This window comes from Thamnophis elegans, chromosome 15 (assembly GCF_009769535.1).
Source record: "Thamnophis elegans isolate rThaEle1 chromosome 15, rThaEle1.pri, whole genome shotgun sequence".
NCBI lineage: Eukaryota > Metazoa > Chordata > Lepidosauria > Squamata > Colubridae > Thamnophis > Thamnophis elegans.
In genome coordinates, this window is record NC_045555.1 from 25,684,087 (window position 1) to 25,711,464 (window position 27,378).

The 27,378-nt window shown below is 42.6% G+C and overlaps 1 protein-coding gene across 2 annotated transcripts in view; it reads left to right on the forward strand.

Moving 5' to 3' along the window:
* The window catches only part of WAPL (WAPL cohesin release factor), a 45,739-nt gene extending 22,142 nt beyond the window's left edge, over positions 1–23,597 (forward strand). For both annotated transcript variants that reach the window (XM_032231745.1, XM_032231744.1), the window contains 14 exons: positions 1,240–1,389; positions 1,557–1,693; positions 5,076–5,187; positions 6,541–6,768; positions 7,657–7,768; positions 7,908–8,005; positions 9,575–9,651; positions 9,955–10,130; positions 11,479–11,594; positions 12,031–12,192; positions 16,158–16,365; positions 17,571–17,659; positions 19,730–19,825; positions 21,114–23,597. In XM_032231745.1, the coding sequence (XP_032087636.1) occupies positions 1,240–1,389; positions 1,557–1,693; positions 5,076–5,187; positions 6,541–6,768; positions 7,657–7,768; positions 7,908–8,005; positions 9,575–9,651; positions 9,955–10,130; positions 11,479–11,594; positions 12,031–12,192; positions 16,158–16,365; positions 17,571–17,659; positions 19,730–19,825; positions 21,114–21,179 (1,827 nt within the window). In that variant the 3' untranslated portion in view covers positions 21,180–23,597. The remainder of the gene's footprint in view (positions 1–1,239; positions 1,390–1,556; positions 1,694–5,075; positions 5,188–6,540; positions 6,769–7,656; positions 7,769–7,907; positions 8,006–9,574; positions 9,652–9,954; positions 10,131–11,478; positions 11,595–12,030; positions 12,193–16,157; positions 16,366–17,570; positions 17,660–19,729; positions 19,826–21,113) is intronic.
* Positions 23,598–27,378: the final 3,781 nt, after the last annotated feature.

The following is a 27,378-nucleotide window of genomic DNA, read 5'->3' on the forward strand; positions in this document are numbered from 1 at the left end:
ATAGTGTAAAATATTTATGACCTATGATATCAAAATCCAATCTCCAACCCAACAGAGCTTAAATGTGTTTGTCCCAGAAATGAATCACATTTTTATTATATATTGACCAAAGCATTTTCTAAGACCCTATTAGAGATAAATAAAAAGCTTCCAATGAAGCTGAGAATAGATAATATTCTATTAAATTTTCATTCTATGTAAATATGGCCAAAGATAAGCCTAGTAATATTTTTGAATATCTGCTAAATAAAACCAACATCCTCAAAATATAAATCTGGACCAATGAAATCCTTAATGATCTCTTTTCCCATATAAAATTCTTCAATGAAGAAAATATATATTCAGGATTAATATTGGAATACCTCTTAAAGCAGGATTTAAAACGCAGCAATTTTAAGATGCGTGGACTTAAACTCTGAGAATTCCTCAGCTTAGCATAAAATTGCTAAGATTGTATTAAAGGATAATAAATTTTGGAATAATACTGGAATAAAACATTAATTTTACCCCCTCAATTCAAGAGAAGCTGAAGGCCAAGTATAAGAATTAAAGTTCAAAGAGTATAAGTACTTTTTGAAAGATTGGCAGTGCAAGTTTCTTAGACAGTTTGGAACCATTGGGTTGGGACTTTCTTCTGAGTTGAGATATAAAATGGCAAATTTGAGACATACTGTATTTTTCGATCTATGAGATGCACTGGACTATAAGAAATACCTAAATTTAAAGAAGGAAAAACAAGAAAAATATAGTCTTTGGCCTCACGTTGCATTTTGGCCCTCCCAGGCCCCCAGAAGCACTCTGCAGTGCTCCACATGACCGGTTTTAGTCAAAAATGTGCCTGTTTTAGGCAAAAATGCATCTGTTTTTGGCCTACAGAGAGCTTCTGTGGCCTGGAAGGACGTAAATGGAATACAAAGACGGCTTGGCAGCCCATAAATGCCTGTTTTCGATCTATAAGAGGCACCTAAATTTTCACCCACTTTTAGGGAGGTGGGAAAGGTGCGTCTTATACTCCAAAAAAATACAGTAAATGACTTCATTACTTCGGATGGAAAGAAATGTACATTCATTTTAGTTATTCCCTAGGACCTTTCTGAATAAACAGTTTAAAAACATAACACAATCTCATTTATGTTGTGTTGGCATCTTTGAAGGGTTAGCCTTACATCTTCTAAAGTCTTATGGAAAGGGGACACGTTTCCCATCTTGCACTTCAACATTCATGTTTTCAATCAACAGGCAAGGTCTTCGAAAGAGGCAGTTCCTAAAGATGATGGGGTATTCAAAGCTCCAGCACCACCTCCCAAAGTGATAAAAACTGTGACTTTACCAACTCAGCCCTATCAGGAGATAGTAACTGCCTTGAAATGTAGGAAAGAAGACAAAGAAGTAAGTGGGATAACTCCAGTACTATTTTTCCACAATATACTTTTAAAAAAAAAAAAAGTAAACACCTGAGGTCTATCTAGTCGAGAAGCTGAGAAGTCTCTTTTAGAAATGAGCAAACTCAACCAGCCCTTTAATTTCCAATCACTTATTGTTTGCTTGTTTTCCAGTTATACACTGTCGTGCAACACGTGAAACACTTCAACGATGTGGTAGAATTTGGAGAAAACCAAGAGTTCACGGATGACATTGAGTATTTATTAAGTGGACTGAAGAGCAATCAGCCCCTAAACACCCGTTGCCTTAGGTAAGATATTTTTCTTTGGATGGTTTCTTCCTTAACCTTCGTAGATGATTGCATGGAGGTACGGTGAGAACAGGAAGGAAGCTGTTGGTTAATTTGAAACTGGCAACTTTGAGACTGTGAGAAGTTTCATATTGGTGCTGTGGTGCAAAAGTCTTACTGATGCTACATCGAACGTGTTTTAGTTAAGAGGCATACTTGACTCCACTCTTGGGCAGAGTCAAGCCACCACTTTGCATGGAGACCAGGAGAGGCAACAGATCTGCCATCTTTCTGACCTACTTCATATAGCAACCCCTCCCTTCTATTTCTTCCATCTGGTGTGGCTTGCTCTCTCTCCCTGCCGTTTTGAATAGGCCACTCTGGGGCGACCCTCCAGAGTTGTGAATCATGATCTTATAAATGTCAAGAAAGGCCCCAATGTGTCTTCTTTTCGTTCCAAGCCATATAGTCTCCCTTAATTGGGCTGAAAGTCAGTAACAATTAAGTTATACAGATTGTCACTTGTCTTCATTGCAAGTCAGAAGAAACAAGGGTTTCCAACAGCAGTGGACGCTGGAGCAGAGAGAAAGGTTGTTCTTTCCCTTCAGTTCCTCTGCTTTCCAGCTCTCCAGAGTCATCTAATTCCAGGGTAACCTTATCCTCGTGACAAGGTGGAGTTTTATGAGTGACTTGACACGAAGTGATGCCTCTGAAAATCTCCCATACTTCAGTTCATTCAGAGAGTAAGCTGATACCGTGTTAGAATGCAGCTCAGTGGACAAATCTTGCTAAACCATCCCATAGTTGATTGCCGTTGGCTTAGTTGGATGGATGAAGATAGACACTGGCGCTTGTTAAATCAACCTTGGTTAACGGCAAGCATGATACGTGAGCTCGGTTTGTGTGTGCGTATTGCGTAAGGAACTTGCTTCACTGAAGCTGACATTCTCCCTTCCACTAAAGAAGCAGCGATGACCATTTCCAGAGTGCTCTTCTGTCTTCCTTGTCTTCTTTTTTAACTAGTAGTGATGGGTGTGCAATTAGCCTATGTGTGATTGTCAGGATTCCCCTGCTGCTTTACATCCCCTGATTTGATTGGCTCATTGAGCACATAGCCCCCTTTGGAGATTTTTGTGATCTTGCTGATGTCTATTTGGGAGCCTCTCAGCTCCATTCGACATGGGTAGGGGGGATAGAAGAAGAAGGGAAATTGATGGACTGAAAGAATTGAGCATGGAGGAATTAGCCAGGGGGAATAGCAGGCTAACAGATTTCAAGCTTTGTTAAGCAAACTGGCTACAGCTTGGATGGTGTTTTCCAGTCTGGCCACATCCAGGTAAATTGCAACTCCCAGAATTTGGTATTGCCAAAGACCATACTAGCTGAAAGTGGCACGTTGGAGACCCAACTTATTTTTAGGAACAATGGGATATGTGGCCCAAGAACATAGCTATCCATTCGTGTTTGTTGTCTCATGCTTGGTACACTTACTAAAAGCTTACTAAAAGAAGGCAGTTGCATGCCTGTAGCTAATCCTGGCCATAGGAATGCATGGTAAGGATGGAGTTGGGTAGCAAGATTTGCGGTTCTCGTTACACTGCTTCCTAAAAGATGCATTTGACTAAAATTCTGCTAATTTCAAGGTTTGCAAAGTTGAAATTACTGGGACAAGAAGTCATTGATGGATCTTCCTTTCAGAAAAAAATGAGGGTTTTTTTTTCATTTACACCATTCTAGTGAGGTTGATTATAGGAGACGCGGTGGCTCAGTGGCTAAGATGCTGAGATTGTTGATCAAAAAGGTCAGCAGTTTGAATCCCTAGCACTGCGTAATGGAGTGAGTGTCTGTTACTTGTCCCAGCTTCTGCCAACCTAGCAGTTTAAAAGCATGTAAAAATGCAAGTAGAAAAATAGGGACCACCTTTGGTGGGAAGGTAACAGTGTTCCATGCACCTTCATGCTGTCCACATAACTACGGAGTCGTCTTTGGACAGTGCTGACTCTTCGGCTTTGAAACTGAGATGAACACCGCCCCCTAGAATCTGGAACGACTAGCACATATGTGCAAGGGGAACATTTACCATTTACTTAGTGGTATTGATTACCTTTTACACTTTATGGACAAATTGTAGAAGAAAAACTATTTTAACTTTTCTTGCAATATGTATTTTAGTGATAAAATATTTGAAAGAGCATTAGAATGTCAAACCCAAGATACTTTGAAACCAACTGATGAGAAAACCCAACGACTAAGCAATATGCACATTAGCCTTTTATAATACTTAGTGATTTTGAACACTGTTTTAACAATATTTGAGGCATTTATTTTCTTATTCTGAAGATGAAATCCAGCTAGCTGTATTAATGTGTGTGCTTGAAGAATGCTTTTCTTCCTGATGTTTAACAGAAAAAAAGCAAGCAGTTCTTCAAAATGAAATGACTTCATTTTTCTTGCTTGAAAGCGAGAGCTGTAGTTCTGTTTCTGATAGGTTTTCTGTCAAATAAAACACATTTGTGTGAAATATGAGCTTGAAAAGAAACATCTCATGTTTCGTAAAGGATTAGTGTATTTGTTCAGTCATTTTACCTTCCTTAAATGACTGCATCAATTCAGAGTAATTTTAACCTCAATTTGTAATGCAGCTAATTTTACTGATTTTTTAAAAAACACAGAATGCATACAATTTGACTCAGTATTGAACCTGTCAGTATGTAACCAGGCAGAATTAATCTGTTTTTAGCTATAAACAGAGATAAACATCACTGTGCATGATAGTGTCCTACGTTTCCCCTCCAAAGTCATTGAGAGCTTGTTAACTATGATTAAAGAGAAACAAAACAAAGTAATTTACAAACTGTGGTCTCATTTGATTAAGCTAGTATATTTATTACGACCAAAATGTTATTATTGACTGTGCAACCAGTTTTGCAGAATCCTTCATAAGGATTCATATAAGTGGTTTCATAGCATCCGGTCTTTCAGACTCTAATAAAGGTATATACCAAGTTTTCTTGAAAATAAGACAGGGTCTTATTTTTTTTGACACCCACCCCCCCCCCCCCCCCGGAATAAGCGCGTGGCCATATTTTTGGGGAGTTCTTATTATTTTTGAGGTGCAGGAGGCGGCGAGCATGGTCACCTCATGGCTGCTGCTGTGTTGCAATATTTTCAGGGAGGGATTATTTTAGCGCATGCGCTCAAAAGCCCAATTGGGTTTATTATCCAGGGAGGTCTTATTTTCAGAGAAACAAGATATACTTTTAGATATTTTTCCTGATGGGAAACAGTATATTACTGCTTTCTCTTTTGCATAAATAGCTCTCTTTGATCTGGTACCTATCTCCTTTTCTATTTGCTCAGTTCTCATTAAATCTTGATTCATTCACTCATTCTTTCATTTTAGTGTTATCAGTCTGGCGACTAAGTGCGCCATGCCCAGTTTCCGAATGCATTTGAGAGCACATGGAATGGTTGCGATGGTCTTCAAAACACTGGATGACTCACAGCACCACCAGGTATCTCTGACTCACGTCGTTCGTGGTACTTCAATACTCTGTTTTCAGTTGACTATTGTTCTAAGGAAAATGTTTTTTGCATGTATTGAAAGATTAGGAACCATAAACTAAGACTACAACTTTATTTTACTTTCTGCCCATTTCTGCTGCTGATGTCACCACTATTAAAATAATTTTTGAAGATACCATTTGTGGGCTTTCCTATATTTTAACACACAATGTGATGATAATAATGTGATAAATTTATATGCCGCCCAGCTCCTAGCAACAGTTGAAGAATTGTTAAAAACATTTAAGAAAAAAGCAACACACACACACAAACAAACAAACGTACAAACACAAAAAGAACACAATGAAAAAAAGAGGGAAGAGAAAACAGACCCTGGTAGGAACAACAACAAAAAGGTTGTGTCGATCACTCTTGCTAAAGTGCCCTTCGGAATACCAATAGGATGGGGGCCTTTTGAATCTCTAAAAAAAAATTTTTTTTAGTAAAGCAGGAAATCAGAATATTTCCTCCACAAGGAAGTTCCAGGCTTTATCTTTACCAAGGAGAGCACAGTCACATTCCATAGTAACAGTTTTGAAACTCTTGATATCACGGGTGGCTTCTCTCTTGAAAGCATCAGTCTGCTAGCAATCTGGAAACTCTGCCGGTGCACAAAGGCAGGATTGGTGCCACTCTGAATTCTGAGTGCCTGGTCTCTAGTCCAGAACGCTGGCTTTGAGTATGAAACAGTTGTTTGGCATGGGAAGTGGGGCGTTTTTGATCATATTGCAAGTGTTTCAAAGGACCAGAAGATTGAAAGATTTGTCAGAACGGGGTGTTTTGAATTCAGGACCACACGATGTAGAAAGGTTGGGCACGACGCTGTCGAACAGCTTGATTTGAATTTTTGAAGGGGAGGAATACTTTTGAGTATGCGCCGCATGCTTCAGATGTAATGTTTCAGCATTAAATTGAGCATAAAAATATCTGTGGTACAGATTTGGGGGATAATTATCTCACAATCTTTGTACAGAAGTCTTTGTACCAAATGTGTGCACATACATGCAAATATGTACATGAAATTGCCCTTGATACTGTTGCTAAACATAAGGAGAAGTTACTTATTTCAAGTGACCTGGTAGAGCTGTATTCTAATGAAATGTATTTTAAGTAAAATAGAACAATAATAATATTTCCAAGTCAGGAAAACCTAGCTAGCTGTCATTTTGAGTTGTGAATTCATGACCCTGCTAACCGTATCTGGCTCTTCTAAAACATCTTGAAACAGCAAACCAAGTCTCACATTCTCCTACTCAAAGGTTTACTCCTTTTTTCATGTTCTTTTCTTTTTCTTTTGCCCGAAGAACTTGTCGCTTTGTACAGCAGCTTTAATGTATATCTTGAGCAGAGATCGCTTAAACATGGATCTAGACAGAGCCAGCTTAGATTTAATGATCCGACTTCTGGAGCTCGAGCAGGATTCCTCCTCCTCCAAGTTGCTTAATGAAAAAGACATGAACAAAATCAAGGAAAAAATCCGAAGGCTCTGTGAAACTGTTCATAATAAACATCTGGATCTCGAAAACATAACGGTGAGCTCTGAGTTTACCTTTTTAAAAAAACAATCATGAAAATGCAGAGAAACAGCAGTTACAGTTATATACAGTGTATTTTTAGTCAACATAGCAATAGCTCTTAGACTTACATACGGTTTCATAGTGCTTTACAGCTCTCCCTAAGCATTTTCAGAGTCAGCCTATTGCCCCCAACAATTTGGGTCCTCATTTTACCCCCCTCGGAAGTATGGAAGGCTGAGTCCAACCTTGAGCCTGTAAGAATCAAACTGCGTTCTAACCACTGCGAGGAAAGGAAGGAAGGATAGAAAAGTGCACTAGCACTTGGACTTATATACTACTTTACAGCCTTCTCTAAGCAGTTTACAGAGTCAGCCTATTGCCCCCAACAGTCTGGGTCCTCATTTGACCCACCTCAGAAGGATAGAAGGCTGAAGGTGAGAGCCGAGGTGGCGCAGTGGTTAGGTTGCAGTACTGTAGGCCACTTCAGCTGACTGTTATCTGCAGTTCAGCGGTTCTAATCTCACCGGCTCAAGGTTGACTCAGCCTTCCATCCTTCCGAGGTGGGTGAAATGAGGACCCAGACTGTGGGGGCGATATGCTGACTCTGTAAATCGCTTAGAGAGGGCTGAAAGCCCTATGAAGCGGTATATAAGTCTAACTGCTATTGCTATTGAATCAGCCTTGAGCCTGGTGAGATTCGATCTGCCAAGTTGCAGGCAGATAGCAGTCAGCAGAAGTAGCCTGCAGTACTGCACTCTAATCACTGCACCACCACGGCTCATGGATCGTACATGGAGGGAATCTGCCATGAAACACATATAAGTTTGCCAGTGGTTCTATTTTGTGGGAGGATTTTGCCTTTTGGCTGTATTTATATGCAGATTTCCCTTGTATGTTTTCTAGACTGGTCATTTGGCCATGGAGACCCTTCTCTCTCTCACTTCAAAGCGGGCAGGCGACTGGTTTAAAGAAGAGCTGCGACTTCTGGGTGGTCTTGATCATATTGTAGATAAAGGTATTAATTTTGCCTTCAAAGGTACTTAAGTTGTATAACTGAAACGTATACCAATCTTACACCATTTTGGGAAAGTAAAAAAAAAATCTTACAAAATGTCTTACGGGCTTAGCAATCACACCCGTCTTTTGTTTCTCAGTTAAAGAGTGTGTGGATCATTTAAGCAGCGATGAGAATGAAGAGAAATTGGTTGCTTCACTCTGGGGAGCGGAAAGATGTTTACGGGTCTTGGAAAGTGTAAGTATGAAATATCCTGGAGAAAATGGATGTTGAACCAGAATAAGGAGAATGTGGTGTATATGATGCCTCGTTATTGGCTGGGGTATGCCTTTTTGCTTCGCTGCGGCTTGAGGAAAAACATTTGGTTCTGCTTCCTGAAGTTCTCTGTGTGACAGAGCTTTGGTTTTTCAGGGTTTTCTTTTTAAGTGGGTCTGCTGAAAAATAATAAATAATAAGTAACATTGTCAAGAATGATGGCGAGGGGTGCGGTGGCCTAGAGGTGGAACTCTCGCCTCACAATTAGGCTGTGAGCATGATCCTAAGTAGAGACAGATACTGTATTTTTTGGAGTATAAGAAGCACCGGACTATAAGATGCACCATGATTTTGAAGAAGTAAATTTAAAAAAAGTTTTTGCACTCCCCAAACCCTGTGCATGCCTTGTTTTTTTGGGGGGAAAAAAAAGGAGAGGGGAGGGGAGGTGGCATGCAGAGCTTTGGGAGGCTTGTAGAGTGCTCCGAGGGGGGTGGGGTGGAGAAAAAACAGCCCATTTTTCACAAAAAAGGGGGGACATGCAGAGTTTTGGAAGGCTCTTAGAGTGCTCCTGGGGCTAGGGTGGGGGGCAAAAACAAGCAGAAAAGGTCCGTTTTGCAAAAAATGGGGGCATGCAGAGGCTTTGGGGGGCTTGTAGAATGCTTCTGGGGGCTGATCAAAAACAAGCAAAAATGGCCCGTTTTTTGCTTGTTTTTGCCCTCCCCAGCCCTCAGGAGCACTTTGCAAGTCTCCCAAACCCTTTGCACGTCCATTTTTGCAAAGGGGGTGGGGTTTTGGTAGGCCAAAAATGCTGTATTCAGTGTATAAAACACACAGATTTTCACCCTCTTTTTTGAGGGACAAAGGTGCATCTTCAAAAAATATGGTATTTCTCTCTTTCGGCACGATGAGAATATATCTGCTGAATATAACTCCACATTGGTGACAGGAAGGGCATCCAGCCAGTAATCACTCAGCTCCAGTTCAGTTGCCCAGACTCCACCCTGCAAGGGATTATGGGGTCATTAAATGGAAATGATTGAGAAGAATGATGTGGCTTGAAGTGATTCTGGCTCACATTGGATTTGTAATTGCTAGTGGAAGGCTGGCCTATTTAATGATCCCTATGCAGGTACAGACATAGTCAGCATCCCATAAACAGCCTTAAACCAGGTCCTCACTCTTTCACTTAAACCAGTACTTCTCAACCTTGTTCACTTGCAGCATTCTGGCCTGGGAATTCTGGGAGTTGGAGTCCATACATTTTAAAGTTGGCAGGATTGGGAAGCACTGATTTAAAGGACCTCTGTGGCCTCAAGAGGCAGATCCCATGTTTCTGCCTCCCCCATGCCGCCATGTTTTTGTAATCCTAAATTTCCAGTACATTAAAATAATGCTAATCTTCACCATTTGTTATTGTGCAGCTCAAACACTGGATTAGAGTTTGGTCCCTTTCTGTTTACAAGTTAGGCTGCTAAATGTTGCCAAAATAAAAGCATTGCTCATTTAAGAAAGACATAAGAAATTAGTCTTTTGACAGTTTTTTTTTTCCAGGTAACAGTTCACAATCCAGAGAATCAAAGCTATTTAATAGCATATAAGGATTCACAGCTCATCGTCTCTTCAGCTAAGTAAGTTCTAAAACATATTTATGTTAATGGTATAACAGTTAGTTAAAAGACTCATCAACAGGGCCCAGTGCATATTTAAACTTTGAAAGTTTTATGTCTTGAAGCTTTTCTGTGCTGGCTTTTCTCTGAATTTACAGGGAAAAGGTGAAAAGTGAGCAGTCATTGCTGTGGCTCGCTGTTATTAGGGCAACATGACAGATGACATTCAGTTTCCAATCAGAACTTGTTGGTGGAAACATTTCTTTAAGGAAGGTGATGCAGGGATAATTTGGATTGTGCCTTCTTGGCTTCTTAATCTTCCAGAGCATTGCAGCATTGCGAGGAGCTAATCCAGAGATACAACCGAGCAGAAGACACCATCTGTCTTGCAGACAGTAAGCCACTGCCTTACCAGAATGTAATGAACCACGTGGGTAAGGCAGTCGAAGACTGTATGAGAGCCATCATCGGAGTCTTACTCAACTTGACAAATGATAATGGTAAGTAGCTGATTCTTGTAAGGAAGCATGGAAAGAGGCAACCGGTGGCGAGGACTGTTGGTTCTCTCTCTCAAAAATGGCAGTAGTATTTGGGGGGGAGGAGGGGTTGTTGCTGGTGAAGTGATGTAAAGTAACCCACAAAGGTAGATTCTTTGGGGATCAACCGGTCAAAGGCCATTCAGGCATCAGAAGAAGAAAAAATGGAGACAAAGGCCTCAATGTGGGTTGATCTCTCAATTGAATCCTGTTAGCCTTGAAGGTCCTTTTAACTCTTCTGGACCTCTCCATGTCTTACATTTAGCTTCGCCCATTTGTTAGAGGCAACGTTTTTTGTCACAAAAATAACATCTAATTTGTAGTCTTGGGATAGCGGACTGAAGGAGATGCTCCAAAGAAGAACGGATGTTTTGTGAGAGCAAAGTCTTCATCTGTAGGGAGGAAATGAAAAATGGGTGACATTGATTGCTTAGATTTTTGCCCCAACTTTATTAGTAAAAGAGTCATGGTGGCACAGTGGTTAGAATGTGGTACTGCAGGGTAACTTGCTGCTCACTCCAGGAGTTCGATTCTGAATAGTTCAAGGTTGACTCAGACTTCCATCCATCCGAGGTTGGTAAAATGAGGACATAGATTGTTGGGGGTAAGAGGCTGACTCTAAATCGCTTAGTGGGCTGTAAGGTATGGGAGCAGCTCTGCAGCGGACAAAAAAGTTCTACAGAGAATCATTAAAACTGCCCAGATTATCACCAGGCTCCAGCTATCAGCACTGGATGATATCTTCACATCTCGCTGTTTGAGCACGTTACATAACATTCTCAGAGACTCTTCCCATCCTACTTACAATCTTTTAGACTGTTGCCTTCTGATACAAAAAAATTAAAACTAGGACCACCCGTCTTCTGAATAGCTTTTATTCCAGAGCTATAATTGCACTCAACAATGAACTGAAGGGCCACCATCAGTGAGCTATTGGACAGCGCTATTTGGTCTGTTGTGTGGATGCTTGGGTGGTTTAGGGGCAAGGAATTTTTTGGTATTTGTGTGTGTGTGTGTTTGGGGATTATTATGTGTGTTAGGCCTGGTCTCTGTGGCCTGTTATGTGAATTTCGTTGTATATGTAAACTGTGTATATATGTACAATGACAATAAAGTAAAGTAAAAGAACTATGAATTGGTATATAAGTGCTACTACTATTAGTAACTCAAGGGGGCAAACACGCATAATACTCCCTTTTCATATTTTCCCTACAACAGAGGGAAATGAAAAGAGGGACTGGGATAACAAGTTAGGACTGTTTCTGGTTATAAAACAGACTCATCAATTTCTCCTCACTTTTAATGTTTGCAGAGTGGGGCAGTACCAAAACCGGGGAGCAAGAGGGCCTCATCGGCACCGCTCTGAACTGTGTGCTTCAGGTTCCAAAATTCCTACCTCAAGAACAGAGATTTGATATTCGGGTTCTGGTAAGTAAAAAAAACCCCTCATTTCCACCCATGAGTATTTGGAAAATAAATAAAATGTTTCTGTGGTTGCATTGCACGATAGATCCTAAAAACAACCTTTTTCTTTTTAACATTCTGCTGAAGCCAGTTTGGTCCCATCCTTGCACCGAAAGATTTTCATAGCCTTTTGTGGCTTTTTGCCTCCGTGGAGGAAACAGTTCTGGTTTAACTTTCAAACTGCTGGGAGGCTTCTGAGTCCATCATTTGCAAAGCAGAAGATCCATTTTTCAGTCATAGGTACATTTATAATGTAAATTTCATAGGCAAGATTACCAAGATATGCATCTTACCAAGTCCTTACAACTGTCTGGTCCACTTGAACAATCAATGTCTAAGTTAGGAATAACAGGGCACTTTTCTAATTTTCCTTCCCTCTTTTTTTTCTTTTAACCTTAAGGGTTTGGGTCTTTTGATTAATCTGGTTGAATACAGCGCAAGAAACAGACATTGCCTTGTGAATATGGAAACATCGTGTTCCTTTGATTCCTTCTGCTTGGGAGAAGCTGAGGAGAGCATAAGCACATCTGGACAAATGGCAGCTGTTCAGGCTTTAGTACAGGTGAATTCCATCTTTTTGCATCCAAAATATGTGTAGCTTGGTGATCATCCGGGGTGGGTGGGGGTGGGGAGGTGTTACTGAAAACTACCCGGCACAGAGGAGGCAGGCAATATTAATTCTTCTCCTTTACCACCATCTTTCTGTGTCTCGTTTGACTGAAATTGGTGGACTGATCTGTGGTGCCTGAAGTCCATTCGCAGGGGTTCCCAGGGGCTAAATAGAAGTCATGTAGAGCTACATGGGAAAGTGGTAAAGCAATTGGGGATATTGATGATTGACCAACCCCCATTGGTTGGTGCAATTAGAGGCTATTGGTTAGGTTTTGATTCTCATTGAATGTTCTGTTGCACAATCTGAGATGCCCACAGCCGTTTTAGAGTGAATGGGATGCAAGCTATAGCAAATACGTAATAAATAAATAAATCATATCTTCAGCAGGAGCTGACATTCAACCACCTCTTGCGTGTAGATTTTGCTAAGTCTTTGAGTATATCCCTTTATTTCAGGCCCAGCACAAAGGTTCTTTTAATTAAAAATAATAATGATGATGAATCTACTCCAAAGTAAAATGTCAGCCTTTATGTTACCTTTATTGACAAGCCTGCTTTAATGTCTATGCAGATTCTCAGTCATCCAGGTCCTGGTTGTCCCAAAGGTGCTTTTTCAAGAGGCAACTGGACTTTCTGGTTTTCCATTGAAGACGTTTCGCTTCTCCTCCAAGAAGCTTCTTCAGCTTTGACTGGATGTTGGGGAATGGAAGGATTTATATTCCTTGCATACAGCTGGTCATTTGCAACCTTTAAATGCTCAAAGAGCCATTTGGACCCATTTCCCACAGAAAAGAAAACACAGAGCCAGAAAACCTGGGTGGGTGTAGCCAACTGGATGTCACCCACTCCCACCCAGTCACATGACCCACCCAGTCTAATCTAAGTTTTGTGGCTCCCGGTGTTTTCTTTTCTATGGGAAACAGTTCTCTCTCCCCCTCGCTCCCTCCGTCTCTCCCCCCCCCCTCTCTCTCGTCTGTCTCTCACTCTTTCTCTCTGTCTCTCTCTGACTTGGTGGTGGGAAATGGAAGGATTGATATTCCCTGCAGATAGTCATTTGCATCCTTTTTGAGGGTTGATGAAGCCACGGAGGTGCAGCCATGAAGGCTCCACACCCATTTGTACTACTCAGGTGACCCTGAGGACACAGACAAACCTCCAAGTAGCCTCAACCACTCTCTAAAGGGATGCAAATGACCAGCTAAATGCAAAGATTATAAATCCCTCCATTCCCCACCATCCAGTCAGAGCTGTTTAAACCTCTTGGGGAGCAAAACGTCTTCAAAGAAAAACAAGGAAGTCCAGTTGCCTCCTGAAAAAGCACCTTTGGGACATGCCTGCCTTAAGACTCACATGGCCCACATAAGTTGTTCTTAAAAGTAAGAATTGTGGAGAGCTGGAGAATGGTTCATGTACCCCCTTGCCTAGAAATAAAAGCTGGGATGATCCCCTCCTGGGGGAGGAAATAGCCTCACCTCTCTGCCTTCTGGGAGGAGTAGAACCTCCATTTTGGAATCTTGGGCTGCTGCTGCTCCCTCTTCAGTTTGCTGATCTCAGCAAAACAGTGCTGGCGAAAGACAGGAAGGCTGTCAGACGATTCAAGCGCACAAGCCTGAAGGTGAAGAACACGTATAACCTGCTTTGCTGGGGTAGTCCATCAATTGTAGACTTGCCGGGGGAAGCTAAAGCGCAATCTCAGCAGAACACAACAATTTCTTTTCCTTTATTTCAACCAGTTCTATGACTGCTCCTATGATGACAGATAAGTGACGATGTGGTTCAGCGGCTAAGATGCTGAGCTGGTCGATCAGAAAGGTTGGCAGTTTGGTGGTTCGAATCCCTAGCGCTGCGTAACGGAGTGAGCTCCCGTTACTTGTCCCAGCTTCTGCCAACCTAGCAGTTTGAAAGCATGTAAAAATGCAAGTAGAAAAATAGGGACCACTTTGGTGGGAAGGTAACAGCGTTCCATGCGCCTTTGGTGTTTAGTCTTGCCGGCCACATGACCACAAAGACGTCTTCGGACAGCACTGGCTCTTTGGCTTTGAAATGGAGATGAGCACTGCCCCCTAGAGTCAGGAACAACTAGCACATACGTGCAAGGGGAACCTTCACCTTTATGATGACAAAAGGACATAAAGGCACATCACAAGGGATCAGGAGTGAGGCCCAGCTTTTTGAAGAGTTAAACTACGGGAACAGGCATCCATAGCAGGACACAATTCAGCATTTCACCCCTTGCCTGAAATTATCATCCCCTCAAATTGCACAGAAGAGGGAATGTAGCCAGTCTTTGAAAACCATTGCTCTGCAGTCCAAATAGTTTTTTTTTTTAATGTACTCTAGGTTGGGTTGTGAGCTAGAGTTCTATAGGAGGTGGTTAAACCTGTCTCTTCTCACTCAGAGAGAACATATTTCCTGGCTGCAAAAAGTATGAGAGAAAGTAGCTGCCCAGTTAAGGTTATTGGGTCAGAAATCAAAACTTGCTTCTTGTCACCTCCCCTTGGCAATTTTTCTCACAAATATTATTACTTATAATATCAGATATTACAGTACAGGTGACCATTGGAAAGCCTTAAAGGTGTCTCCCAGCCACCCTTGTGGGGAAGTAATTGGCATGAAGCTCCGTTTTATCCTGACAATCTTCCAAACAAGAAGCGGGTGTATAAGGAGAGTCATCCCTGCTTCACTCCCATTTCCTCGACTTAGTCACAGAAGTGTGCCAAACCTCAGATTTCGGCTTCATTTGAAAAGGTTCTAGAGCAGGGGTGTTGAAGGTTGGCAACTTGTGGACTTCAACCCCCAGAATTCCCCAGCTGGCTGGGGAATTGGCAAGCCCACAGGCCTGTGCATGTGCATGCGACTCCCGCCCATGCATGTACACACGACCCCTCCCCAGGCTTTGGAGGCTTTCCTAAAGCCTGGGGAGGGCAGAAACAGCCTCCCCCAGCCCTCTAGAAGGGCAAAAATCAGCTGGCTGGCTATGCATGCGCACCAGAGCTGATGGCTGGTGTGCCACCAAATATGGCTCCACATGGCACGTGTGCCATAGGTTCACCATCACAGCCCTAATCCTACTCCCAGCAGCTCTGAATTCACTACCAGCCCCAAAGTCTTGGCCTGGCTTGACACAACAGCACTCTGCTTACCACCGTCTGACCCATTGATGATCAACTGTGGGGTGCTAAGTTTCAATCACATCAGAGTATTGTTTTTTTTTGTACAACTTCCTACACTAGAATTGAAGTTACCATCGTGCTGAATCCCAAAGCTGTTAAGGGGATGCATGAATTATAATATTGTTCTGACCCACCTCCCCAAACAGGACAAGCCCTCTGAAGTTGAAGCAATAATTTCTTCATTAGGAGCACCAGCAGCCCTGGCAAATAGTTTCTCTCTCACATAGCAGGATAACAAGTCTGTCCAGCAGGAAGATTGTCTGCCACATCTATTCATCTCCTCCCCCTGCCTTTTATCCCCATAGCTAGGGTGGGGCTTTGCTAGCAGCAGTGGCTCTTCTGCCCCAAGGACTGGCCCATAGATTTCCAGTGCTCTCCTCTCCTCTCCTCTCCTCTGCCTTCTGGGCATCTGCGCATCAAACACTGGACCCAGCTGTTCCTTCTCTTTCTCATCAGCCACCTCCAGACCTGGGGGCTGCTGACTCTCCATCTGAGAGCTGTCAGACGGCTCAGGCTCCGCCTCTGTCTCTCTCTCTGTCTCTCTCTCTCCATTCCCTCTTCCCCCTCGGAGCGCTCACGTTGTCTTGATGCTGACCCTAACTCCCACGCTGCCGCCTTCTCTGATTCAGCTGCTGGAGGGGCCGGCGGCCACAATAAGTATGTTGTGAAAAGAGGGCGGCTGGTGAGTTAATGTAGTGCAGTTGACTTTCCAACTCAACCATGGTTGGCTTTTGTCTCTCAGTTGTTCCTGGAAAGAGAGAGAGCAGCACAATTGGCCGAGAGCCAGACCGACGAGCTGATTAAAGAGGCTCCTACCGCACAGCATGATCAGAGTGGGGAGTGGCAGGAGACCAGTGGGGAGATTCAGTGGGTCTCCACGGAAAAGCCAGAAAACGCTGAGGAGAAAGAAAAGAAAGAAGAGGAAGAAGAAGAGCTGGATCTTAATAAAGGTGGGTGTCAGGGTTCCAACTAGCAGCCAAAATTAAATCAGAGTCCGAGGCAAAGGATTCCTCAAAGTTCCAATTTATTAAGAGAGCCACGTTGGCACATCTGGGGAAACCCAAATCTGAAAGCTTCCTGGTTTTTCCCACCCAGTTGAAAGTTCAAGATCTTGCCCCCACACCCACAAGTTCATCTCATGGTCCAATCTCCCACTGCCGTGCTGGCAGTTCCACCCATCCAGTTCTGGTCAGGTGCAGATGTGCAAAGCCAAGGATGACCTTGGCTTTCTAGAAAGGATTTTGTTATGGCTACATATCATCCAACTCCGTACAACCCCCCCCTCCCATTTTCCCACAATAGAAAAAGGCATAATAGAATAATATAAAGTGTGGCAGGCCAAAGATCCAAAAGAAAAGATGGCTGCAGGCCTGACAGTGGATAGCAGCAGCTGGACAAGAGAGCAGCCTACGAAATAGGCATTTAAAGAAGCCAGGATAGTGTGTGATTCTTGACCGCCCTGGCTATTTTCTTACTTTTTAAAAATCTCTCTGCTTAAGGTGTCAGCCTTTGCTGTCTCTTTCCTGGAAATCCTTGATTCTGACACTATTGGAAAGAGCTTGGTGGCCCCCTTTTTTAATAAATTTTATTAAGAGGTATAAAAGCCTTTCTCAGTAGTGCTAATTTTGTTAATTGGAAGATAGGTTACCAGACACCCTTGGGTTTGTTTTTTGTTTTTTTCCCTCCCATGGATTGACAGGGCTCTCCTCCAGCTACGGCATCGTGTCTTGTTTGATAAAAGGAAGTTTAATCTTACCTGCTTGTATTCAGTATCTTGGTTTCTTTTAAATTCTATTTCTTTTCCTTCTCTCGCTCCTTCATATCAATTTTTTGCAATATTTCCCCTGGTGTCCTCTCACACCTAACTGCAACTAATTTGATTGGTGTGTGAGGTTTTTTTTTTGAGTGCCGAATGTGTCTGTTGAACCTTATAATGTCTTTATTGAGGAAAGAAATGGATTAATGATTGACCTTTGGCTCAGGTTGCGTTCTGGTAAATCGGGAGTTTAGCCAGTGAGTTCAGAGTCGAGCTGATTGGGGAGAAACTTACTCTTTGGGATTGCTCAGTATTTCTCTGTGGTGGGAAAAAAATCAGGAAAGTTGTGTAGAATGTGAAGTGAGCCTATTGGTCTAAAACCTTCTTGTTTATTTACAGCCCTTCAACATGCTGGAAAGCACATGGAAGACTGCATTGTGGCCTCTTACACAGCCCTTCTGCTAGGTTGCCTCTGCCAGGAGAGTCCAGTAAGGAAATTCACTACTGCATAACCCTTTAGATGGCTGGAAAGAGTGGATTTGCTTGAAGCAGGGCATTTGGTTATGTACAGTCTGCACACAGGGCTGGGATTCCGTAGGTGGACAAAAGCCACCACCAAGTGGGCTTGTTTTGACCTAGGCTTCCTGAGAAAGCATAAATCGCAATCTTAGTTCCCAAAACCCTCTTTTATTTATATGGCTGTGAATTATGGTCATTAACTGTCCGCAAGGCTTCACAAACAGTCTGTGAAGATTCCGACAGATGTCTGCTCGAGTTGCCACAGTCTTTTAGGGGAATGTTGATAAACGCCCACAATATCTCCCTGGGAATGCTGCCACAGGTCTAATTGCCAAATGCAGAGCAAGGCCAAACTTAGCACAGAGTCAGACAGAACTTTTCAAAGCTTGAACCAACCAGATGAACTAATTGCTTCCTGCAAAAGCTCACATCCCGTGCGCTCTTATTTTATGTCTTATTGGAGGGACCAATCGTCTCCAAGTCTTACTCCCGAGTCGACCATTTTCTTAATCGTTCTTGCCTTCTGGCAGCTCTGCGCATGCGCATGCTGGGAACAGGCTCCCGCTGTTCTTCTGCCTCACTGATGTCAGGGTCCGGAGGCAGCATGTAACTACCAAATGGCTTTGACCCCCTCTCTGCCTCTGACGCAGAACCCTCGTCCAAGCCTTCTCCAGACTCCAGGACTGGCCCATGTTCCCTTCCAACGTCCTTGTTGTCTGCTGGCAGGCCACAACAGTGTTTTTCTCCAAGACTGGTTGTTGCTGTGTTTATAGTCTAATACCACTTCTAAAGTGTTTGCAAAACACACTTGAAGCTGTCTCGTGTTCTGCATTGTTTGCTCTGGCTGCTGGAAGATCCCCAAGCTAATTTCTCTTCCTTATGTGTTCAATCCAAGATCAACCTTGTTAACTCAAGGGCAGTGTATGTTTGTGTGGTTTGTTCAGCACATGAACTGCACTTTTGAAAAATCTGCAGCTGCCGAAAGCCCTTAATGTCATTGTTGCCAGTGAGCAGGGCTAAATGTGTTTGGGCAGGGGGATTCCAGAATTAAAACATCTTCAGGAAATGGACTTGGATATGTGGACCTACATTTTCCCGCTCCCAGTTGTCTCGTGTGCTGCCAAATTTATGTTAGGGCTGGGGGCTGGGGCTGACCTCCCCTCCCCCCCAATCTTGTTCATGGCTATGTCTGCTGGCAGGCTGGGAATCTCATCCCAAGCAAAGAGGGAATAAAATATTTGATATTACGTCAGGGTTCTTTAGTCTGACACAGCAAATGCACTGCTGTTTAAATAGTTCTTTTTCTCTGGCGAGTGCAGTCTCAACCGGAACAATGCTTAGTCATTGAGATCATTCGTAGCCAGGGAAAATGTTAAAATGGCAAAGCTTTTGGCAAAGGCTTCATAGCTCTTACATATCTTTATTTTCTTACTAGCCGCTAACCTGGCGTTGCCTGGGTATTTATTTATAGGGGGTAAGTGTCAGAACCAAATATAATTTCTAATGTTGGATTTTCCCCCTAACCAGAGGGAGCTCCCTTGTGGAGGACTGTGAAGCAGTTACCATGGCAGCTCCACTGCGCTGTACAGTAGAAGCCATTTTACGGCAGTACAGCAGAAGCCATTTTAAGGCACAACAGGCTATATATTAACAGAACACATACCCCGAGGGGTGAAAAGGGTGTCTTACCCCCACAGTATTTGTTTTCAGAGAATAAGTCATCTGTGTACCACGTTTGGTTGAAATTGCTTCTTTTTCTCAAGAGCAACAACAGCTTCCAATCTTTATTGAAATGCTAAGACTGGTGAGTTAGGCGATCTGTATATGGAAAGGGGGGGGGAGAGGGAATAGCTACAAGTGGCTGGAAAGCTTTACGGTATCTAGTTTTTAAAGTTATGCAGATTGATATTTGGACATTGGTCCTATGTTAAGGCAGCGTGGATCCACGTGCGAACACTTATTTCTTCCCGTGTCATGTTTTGCAAAATATGTTTTCCTCCAAGCTTGGAAATGTCCTGATGCAAAATTTATTTCCTTAGATCAATGTGACTACTGTAAGGACATACTTACCTGACGGGGACTTCTCAATCATGACTGAAATGCTCAAAAAATTTCTTAGTTTCATGAATCTTACCGTAAGTAGATCTTCGGCGATTCTAATTATTTATTGCCTGACTAGCTTGTTTGCATTGATGTTGGTTTTTTTGTTTGTTTGTTTGTTTGTTATTTGCAGCATAAGATTGGGCAGATTTCTAGCTGATCTCAGCTAGAGGTTCACCAACAAACCACATACAGGCGGTCCTTAACAACAGTTCATTTAGCAACCAAGTTACAATGACACTGAAAAGAGTGAATTGTGACCATTTTTCATGCCATTGTTGCGACATTCCCATGGTCATGTGATCAAAATTCAGCTGTTTGGCAACTGACTCATATTTATGATGGTTGCAGTGTTCTGGGGTCATGTGATCAACCTTCTAAAAATAATAGTCAACAGGGAAGCCAGATCCACTTACAAACTGTGTTGCTAACTTAACCAGGGCAGTGATTCACTTAACAACGGTGGGAAAGAAGGTAGTATAATGGGGCAAAATTCACTTAACAAATGTCTTGCTTAGCAGTAGAAATTTTTGGGGCTCAATTGTGGTCATAAGTCAAGGACTATAGGCAAAGCCAGAGAGCATTCTGCTCATTCATGGCTATGAATGGGAGTCATTTACTGCCCGATGCTTTTCCTAAGCAATAACTGGCAAGTCTTTTCTTCTTCTTGAAAATGGGAAACTGCCAGTCTTATTTAATCTTGTTCCACATTTGTGTTGCTGTAAATAAGGATGTGCAACCTCTACCGCAGGGGTGTCAAACTCGATTTCATTGGGGCCACATGAGAGTTCTGATCTTGGGGGCCCAAATGGGCGTGGCCAGCTCGACATCCTGTAGCCTTCTGCCAGCGAAAATGGAGGCCTTCCCAGGCTCTATTTTCACTGGCAGAGGGCTGCAGGAAGCCATCACACGGAGCCGAAAACGGAGCCAGGGATGGCTGCGCTCACCCCTCACAAGTTCCATTTTCGCTGGCAGATCACAGGTTGCTCCTTCTCTGCTTCCAAGGTGGCCCTGTGGGTCAGATCTAAGCACTCTGAGGCATGGGTCCGGCCTGCAGGTCTTGAGTTTGACACCCCTGTTCTATTGGTTAGGGGAATAGGATGTTCCTGAGAGATCTGGAACATGCTGAGTTTTTTTCAAACGGCACCTAACAGTGCTTTTCTGTTAGGAGTAAAGAATAAGAAGCATTACTTCCAGAACACTATCAGGCCTTGGCCAGACTGGCGCAAGGGGTCAGCAGAAAAATGAAGCAGTCCGGAGTCCCTCAAAAGGAAGAGCGCAATCTTAACGCTTATCCCTGTTTTTGTCTCCTTGCTCACCCAGTGTGCAGTTGGAACCACAGGCCAGAAGTCAATCTCCCGAGTGATTGAATACTTGGAACACTGCTAATCACCCCCATTGGGCCACAGGCACTCGGAGAAGGAGGAGGGGGCTTTTTCTTTTAGAAAAAGCAGAGGAGGTGGCGACGGACGTGCTCAGGGATGCGTCAAGAGCATTCCTCCAGTCTCATTTTCTCTTTGGATTTTTAAGGCTACCTGGTCTCCCCACCACATCTGGCATTTTCCAAAGGACCGCTACTGCTTCAATCTGCAAATTTATCAAAAATGAGAGATCTGGGGACCGAGAGAACTCACAATGTTTTCTAGTTAACTCAGCGCAGTATTTCCATGTATTTGGCAAAGTTTTATCCATCCTCTTTATTTGTCTGGCTTTTTTGTGACAACCTTCGAAGGGGAAAAAAATAATAATCCTACTGCGGGTAAGGCAACTGCTGTTTACTGTTGAGCCACTGTTCTTCTTTTCATGCCAGCCAAGGCGAAGGCAGCTTTAGCTACTGAGGTATCGAGGGGGGAAAAAATATTCCAATAAAAATGCTCTGGACAGCAGCGTTAGCTCTGATTTGAGTTTAATTTGCTCTTGTTTTTGAAAGAGATTATTCCAAAACGATTTAAAAAAAAGACATAGAAAGATTTTTTTAAAATACTTTTTGCGATCTTAACTACTGTCTATATTTAAAAATGTGTTGGAATCCAAAGAGGTTGAGGCTCGGATAGTTTATTTTTTATACTGCTTTGATTGAAAATTGGGTTGTTGGAAGCTACTTCTCAGTTTTTGCAATTGTTGTGGCCTAAGTACTGTAAACTGATGGACCGTATCACGTCAGAGCTCTGAGAGAGGCATGCAGAAAGAAAAAAGATCCCCTCCCGGCCGGTGTCTATATCTATATTTTTTTAAAAATGCAGTAAAACAAGCCCTGCTAAAGGTTAGTGTGAAACCATGTTCGATCCAGGGTAGTTTACACTTCGGAAATAAGCAAAAACTTCTTAAATGCTGTCAGTTTGTTTCAAAGAAACATTGAGCTAAACCATCCGGCAGACAAATCTTTCCAATTAAGGTAAATCTTTCTATAGTTTGAGTTTTGAGCAGGTAAAACGCATACAATACAAAGCCTTAAATAGCTGAATATAGCAAAAATTTTGTTCAGTGTAGAGTCTAGTTCACAGCAAAGGATTGTGTTGAGACTTTTGTGGAACAAAGATCCCTGCAAAATACTATTTTTGTTTCATTCCGTTGTGTTTTTGAACATTAGGGACCCTCCTGCACTCATCGTCCCGACGGAATTGCTCATGACTTTTATTAAGCTGGTCTTGAATCTTCACAAAAGTTTCTTGGGGACACGTGTGTGTGTCACTGACACTTTTCACATTACTTGTGTTAGGTAGTTGCATCATCTTTCTTTGAATTTGTAAAACTTGAAGCCATAAAAAAAATATTAAGTTCTATGTATAATGAGGGAAGGGAGAAATAACAGAAAATCTAACCTGCTTTTTAGATCTTGTTATCTCCATGTATAAAATTACAAAACGTGCTTTTGTATCAGTGCAAGCTGTACATTTTTTTACACACAGTGGCTGCCTTCTATGTCTTCCTATTTTTGATAATGCAGATTGTTGGGAATTCAGTATGGAAGTAAGTGATTAGAAACAAAAGCTTATCCTCTTCTTTTTTTAAAAAAAAATGTTCTCACCACTTTTTAAGAAAACCCCCTTCCGTCCCCAAAAACGTACCAGTGTAACTTAGAAAAGACAGCTGAGGCTTATGTGTTTGCCCTTGGGTGAAGGACAAGGGAGAACAACCGAATAAAGCTGAACTTGTAAATTATTTTTGCGATGCAGGATTTTTCTGGATATATTTTTTGGCATTTTTAGTTTGTAGAGCAAACGGCTTCCAGTTTGAGTTTGATTTCATGTAGCTTTTAAGTTAGGCTTTTTGTGTGTGCGCCATGGCGAAGGACGATTAAATGCAATTCTGGGGGAAATCAGGACCCACCCTTCTCTGTTACACTGGTAAATGACCTGAATGGGAATTGATTAAAGTCTTGTGTTGACAGTTTTTAATTAACAAGCACTGAATGGATGCAGATGGTCTGGGGGAGGGGGGGGGATAAGAGTCAGGGGAAACGCCCCCTGTGGAGCTGCAGTGTATTTTCTTGTTTAAAACCCTCATCAAACTCTGCATTTCAATGGGTACTTGAGGCGAACCTTCAAATTGAAAAGTTTTAAAATAAAACTACTTTTTTTTCCATTGTAAATATATGTGTAAATAAGCGCAATTGGAAACTAGAACCGTAGAGTACTTTTCTGAATCCAATCCTATTTTTATTTTATACAGTATTTCTCAGCTGTGATCTTTGGAGCAAAAAGCCAACGGCAGGAATAATAGTTTGTACCAGTTTCATGAAGTATGTCTTTTGGTTTTTGTAAATAATTTTAACTCGAATAAAAATTGCTACTTTCAATACATAAACCTACACGTAGTGAGCACAGTTTCTTGATACTGGAGATTTCAACCTGAAAGAGAAAATGGCTATCATCTGAATTTTCTTTAGTCTTCAAGTGGAAAATGACATATTTTTTAACATATTAATAGAGTTGGAAGGGATCTTATAGGTCATCTAGTCCAACCCCCGCTCAAGCAGGAGACCCTACACCATTTCTGACAAATGGCAGTCCAATTTCAAGTGATAAAGCTCCCACAACTTCCGAAGGCAAGCAGTTCCATGGGTTGATTGTTCTCACTGTCAGAAAGTTCCTTCTTATTTCTAGGTTGAATTTCTCCTGGATCAGTTTCCATCCATTATTCCTTGTCTGGCCTTCCTGTTCTTTGGAAAATAGCTTGACACACACACACCCATCTCTTTGTGGCAGCCCCTCAAATATTGGAAGGATGCTATCATGTCTTCCCTGGTCCTTCTCTTCACCAGACTAGCCACACCCGGTTCCTGCAACCGTTCATCGTGTGTTTTAGCCTCCAGTCCCCTACTCATCCTGGTTGCTCTTCTCTGCACTCTTTCTAGAGTCTCAACATCTTTTTTATAGTGTGATGACCAAAACTGCATGCAGCATTCTAGGTGTGGTCTTACTAAGGCTTTATTGAATGGTATTATTACTTCCCTTGATCTTGATTGTATCCCTCTGTTAATGCAATTTAGGATTACATTGGCTTTTTTGGTGGTGGTGCTGCTGCACACTGCTGGCTCTTATTTAGCTGGTTGTCCACTAAGGCTCCAAGATCCCTCACAAACGTGCCATGTTACACAGTATGGTGGTTTTCTCTCTTGGGCTTAAGTCCAGGGAATAATTTTGGGCACCACGGCGATTTAACTCCCAAGTTAAAAATCATAAAATCGGGCTGTGGAATCAGTTCCCTAAGCTACCGTATTTTTTGGAGTATAAGACGCACCTTTCCCCCCCCCAAAAAAAAGAAGATGAAAATCTGGGTGTGTCTTACACACTAAATACAGCATTTTTGGCCTCCTGAAAGCCCACCTCCTTTGCAAAAATAGACATGGCGAGGGTTGGGGGGGGGCTGCAAAGTACTTCTGGGGGCTTGGGAGGGCAAAAATTTGTGAAAAACTGGTAATTTTTTTGCTTGTTTCCCCTGCCCCCCCCCCCCCAATCTCCCAGGAGCACTTTACAAGCTTTCCAAAACCTATGCATGCCCTGTTTTTGGCAAAAAACGGGCCATTTTTTGCTCGGTGGGGGGGGCAGCTTTCAGGAGCATTCTAAGAGCCTTTCAAACTCTGCATGCTCCGTTTTTCACAAAAAAATGAGGTGTGCAGAGTGTTTGGGAGACCTGCAGAATGCAAAAACTTTTTTTTTTTAAATTTACCTCTTAAAAATCTTGGTGCATCTTATACTCTGAAAAATACAGTATCTTATGTCTGATGCTCATCTCAGCCACTATTGAACTCCAGAATGCTCTCCTGATCATTCCTTCAGCTATTAAGCTGCTCTCACTGCTAGGATGTTTTTCCTAAAGGTGCAGCTCCTCTGGCCTGAAGTGGTGTAGGGTATCCTATCTGAGCAGGGGGTTGCGCCTTTAGGAAAAACATCTTAAACATCTTAAAAACTTCCAGTGTTGGAGCATCCACAACTTCTGGAGGAAAGTTTTTCCACCGATTAATTGTTCTCACTGTTAAGAAATTTCTCCTTAGTTCTAGGTTGCTTCTCCCCTTGATTAGTTTCCACCCATTGCTTCTTCTCCTGCCCTCAGGTGCTTTGGAGAATAGGTTGACTCCCTCTTCTTTGTGGCAACCCCTGTGTTTGAAAAGAGGCTGTCATTCCCCCCTCTTGGAGTAGGACTCCCCCATCTCCTTCAGTAAAGAAGAGTTTTTGCCATGGTGTGTCAGGTTTCCAAGTGATGAAACCCCATCCAAAGAAGAAATGTGCAAAGTCCATCTTCGAAAACAAGTTCTTTTTCTTTAGGTAGACATAAAATTGGCAAAGTCTGTTGCAAATTCTGGAAACACAAACCAGAATTACACCACATAATATTGTGAGTTAGAAATATCCCTCAAAAGTCACCACCTCCAAAAAATACTCCATCCATATTGCCCGGTGTTTTCAAACTCCACCTTCCATTCTCAGCAGGAGCAACCTCTGTTGCCACAGGGGGGAAAAGATCACCTAGCCAAAACAATCCTCACTATTTGCTCCTTCCCCCCTCCCCACCTTAAGAATGTGGTGAGCCTGAAAACCCCCTTATAGTGTGAAGAGAAAGAAAAAAGAATAAATGAGTATAATAGAGAGCTAAATAAAATGGCCACACGTGTCAAATTGGGGCATGACAGGCTGCCCCAACCCTCAACTGAAAAGAAACTTGATTAATTCCCAGTGCTTTCCCATAGTCAGTTTTATTTTTTCGGTTACGTGCGTGGCCGGACTTCCCCTATCATGGATCCATCTACTTGTTGGGCAGGGGTTGTCAGCTCTTTTAGTTCTATACCTAGGCTGCGCACGGAATTGGGGCTAATGAGGCATCATGCTCGGTCCCCAGTGTGTAATGGAAGATACATTACAAGCTTTAGAACAGGGGCCCCCAACCTCAGGGGATGCCACAAAGAAGAGGGAGTCAAGCTTTTCTCCAAAGCACCTGAGGGTAAGACAAGATGCAATGGGTGGAAACCCATCAAGGAGAGAAGCAACTTAGAAAGAACTAAGGAGAAATTTCCTGACAGTGAGAACAATAGTGGAACAACTTTCCTCCAGAAGTTGTAAATGCCAACACTGGAGGTTTTTAAGAAGAAATTGGATAGCCATTTGTCTGAAATGGTATAGGGTTTCCTGCTTAGGCAGGGGGTTGGGCTAGAAGACCACCAAGGGCCTTTCCAATTGTGTGATTCTATTCTATTCAACCCCAAGCCACAGCCCACTATCTCCTTGAGCCATTTGAAATTGACACGGGGAAGTGTTGGACAAGCACAGGAGCGCACAGATGCGCTTGTGTGAGCAGTGGGCGAATGTGCACATGCAGCTCGATTGGTGTGCCCACCGCTTGCGCAAAAAGGAATAGATGCACGCTTGCCTGCCACTTGCATGGAACCATCTGCCCCCTGCCCCACAGCCAGTCCACAAAGCCAGAAAGGTTGGGGAATTTTGTTCAAGAAGCTAGTGAAGTATTAAATGTTGCCTTGGTCACACACATAATTTATCCCTGAGGTAACCTGCTAAATCCAGAACGTATTGGTGTTGATCTGTTTTTAACGCTCAAGTGTGTATTATGTTTGCAGCATTGAGGCCTCAGCCACTGTTCTATTGAGATTTTACATCCAAACAGAATAAGCTCATAATTTGAATGCAAGTTGTTACAGACTCTCTTTCACAGCTGCTTGTTTGGATTAGCCCCATTGCTTCCATTGGATGACCCCTGAGAGAATAAAGGGGACAGGGGTGGGAGTTTTTTAAATAAAGAGTTTGGAATGATAGGAAAACCTCTTGCTGACTAAAGGACAGTCTAACGTGGGATTTTCATGGCCCTGCTTTGATGAATGGAAAACAGTTATTAAATGAGCTTGATGGCAAAAGGGGCCACAGCTCTGAACATTCCTCTCCATGGGCACTATTGGGGGGAGCTGACACACCTTGAAATCAAGGTAATTTTTGTCTTTTCGGGGGTTAACAGTTTCTTGTTGCAGGAACATTGTTGCTATATCTGTTTTTGCCTAACATACAGGTTTCTCATAATTGAGACACTTTAGTAGGCCAATGCCAATGTGAAGGTGCATATTGGAAAATGTAGCAGAATT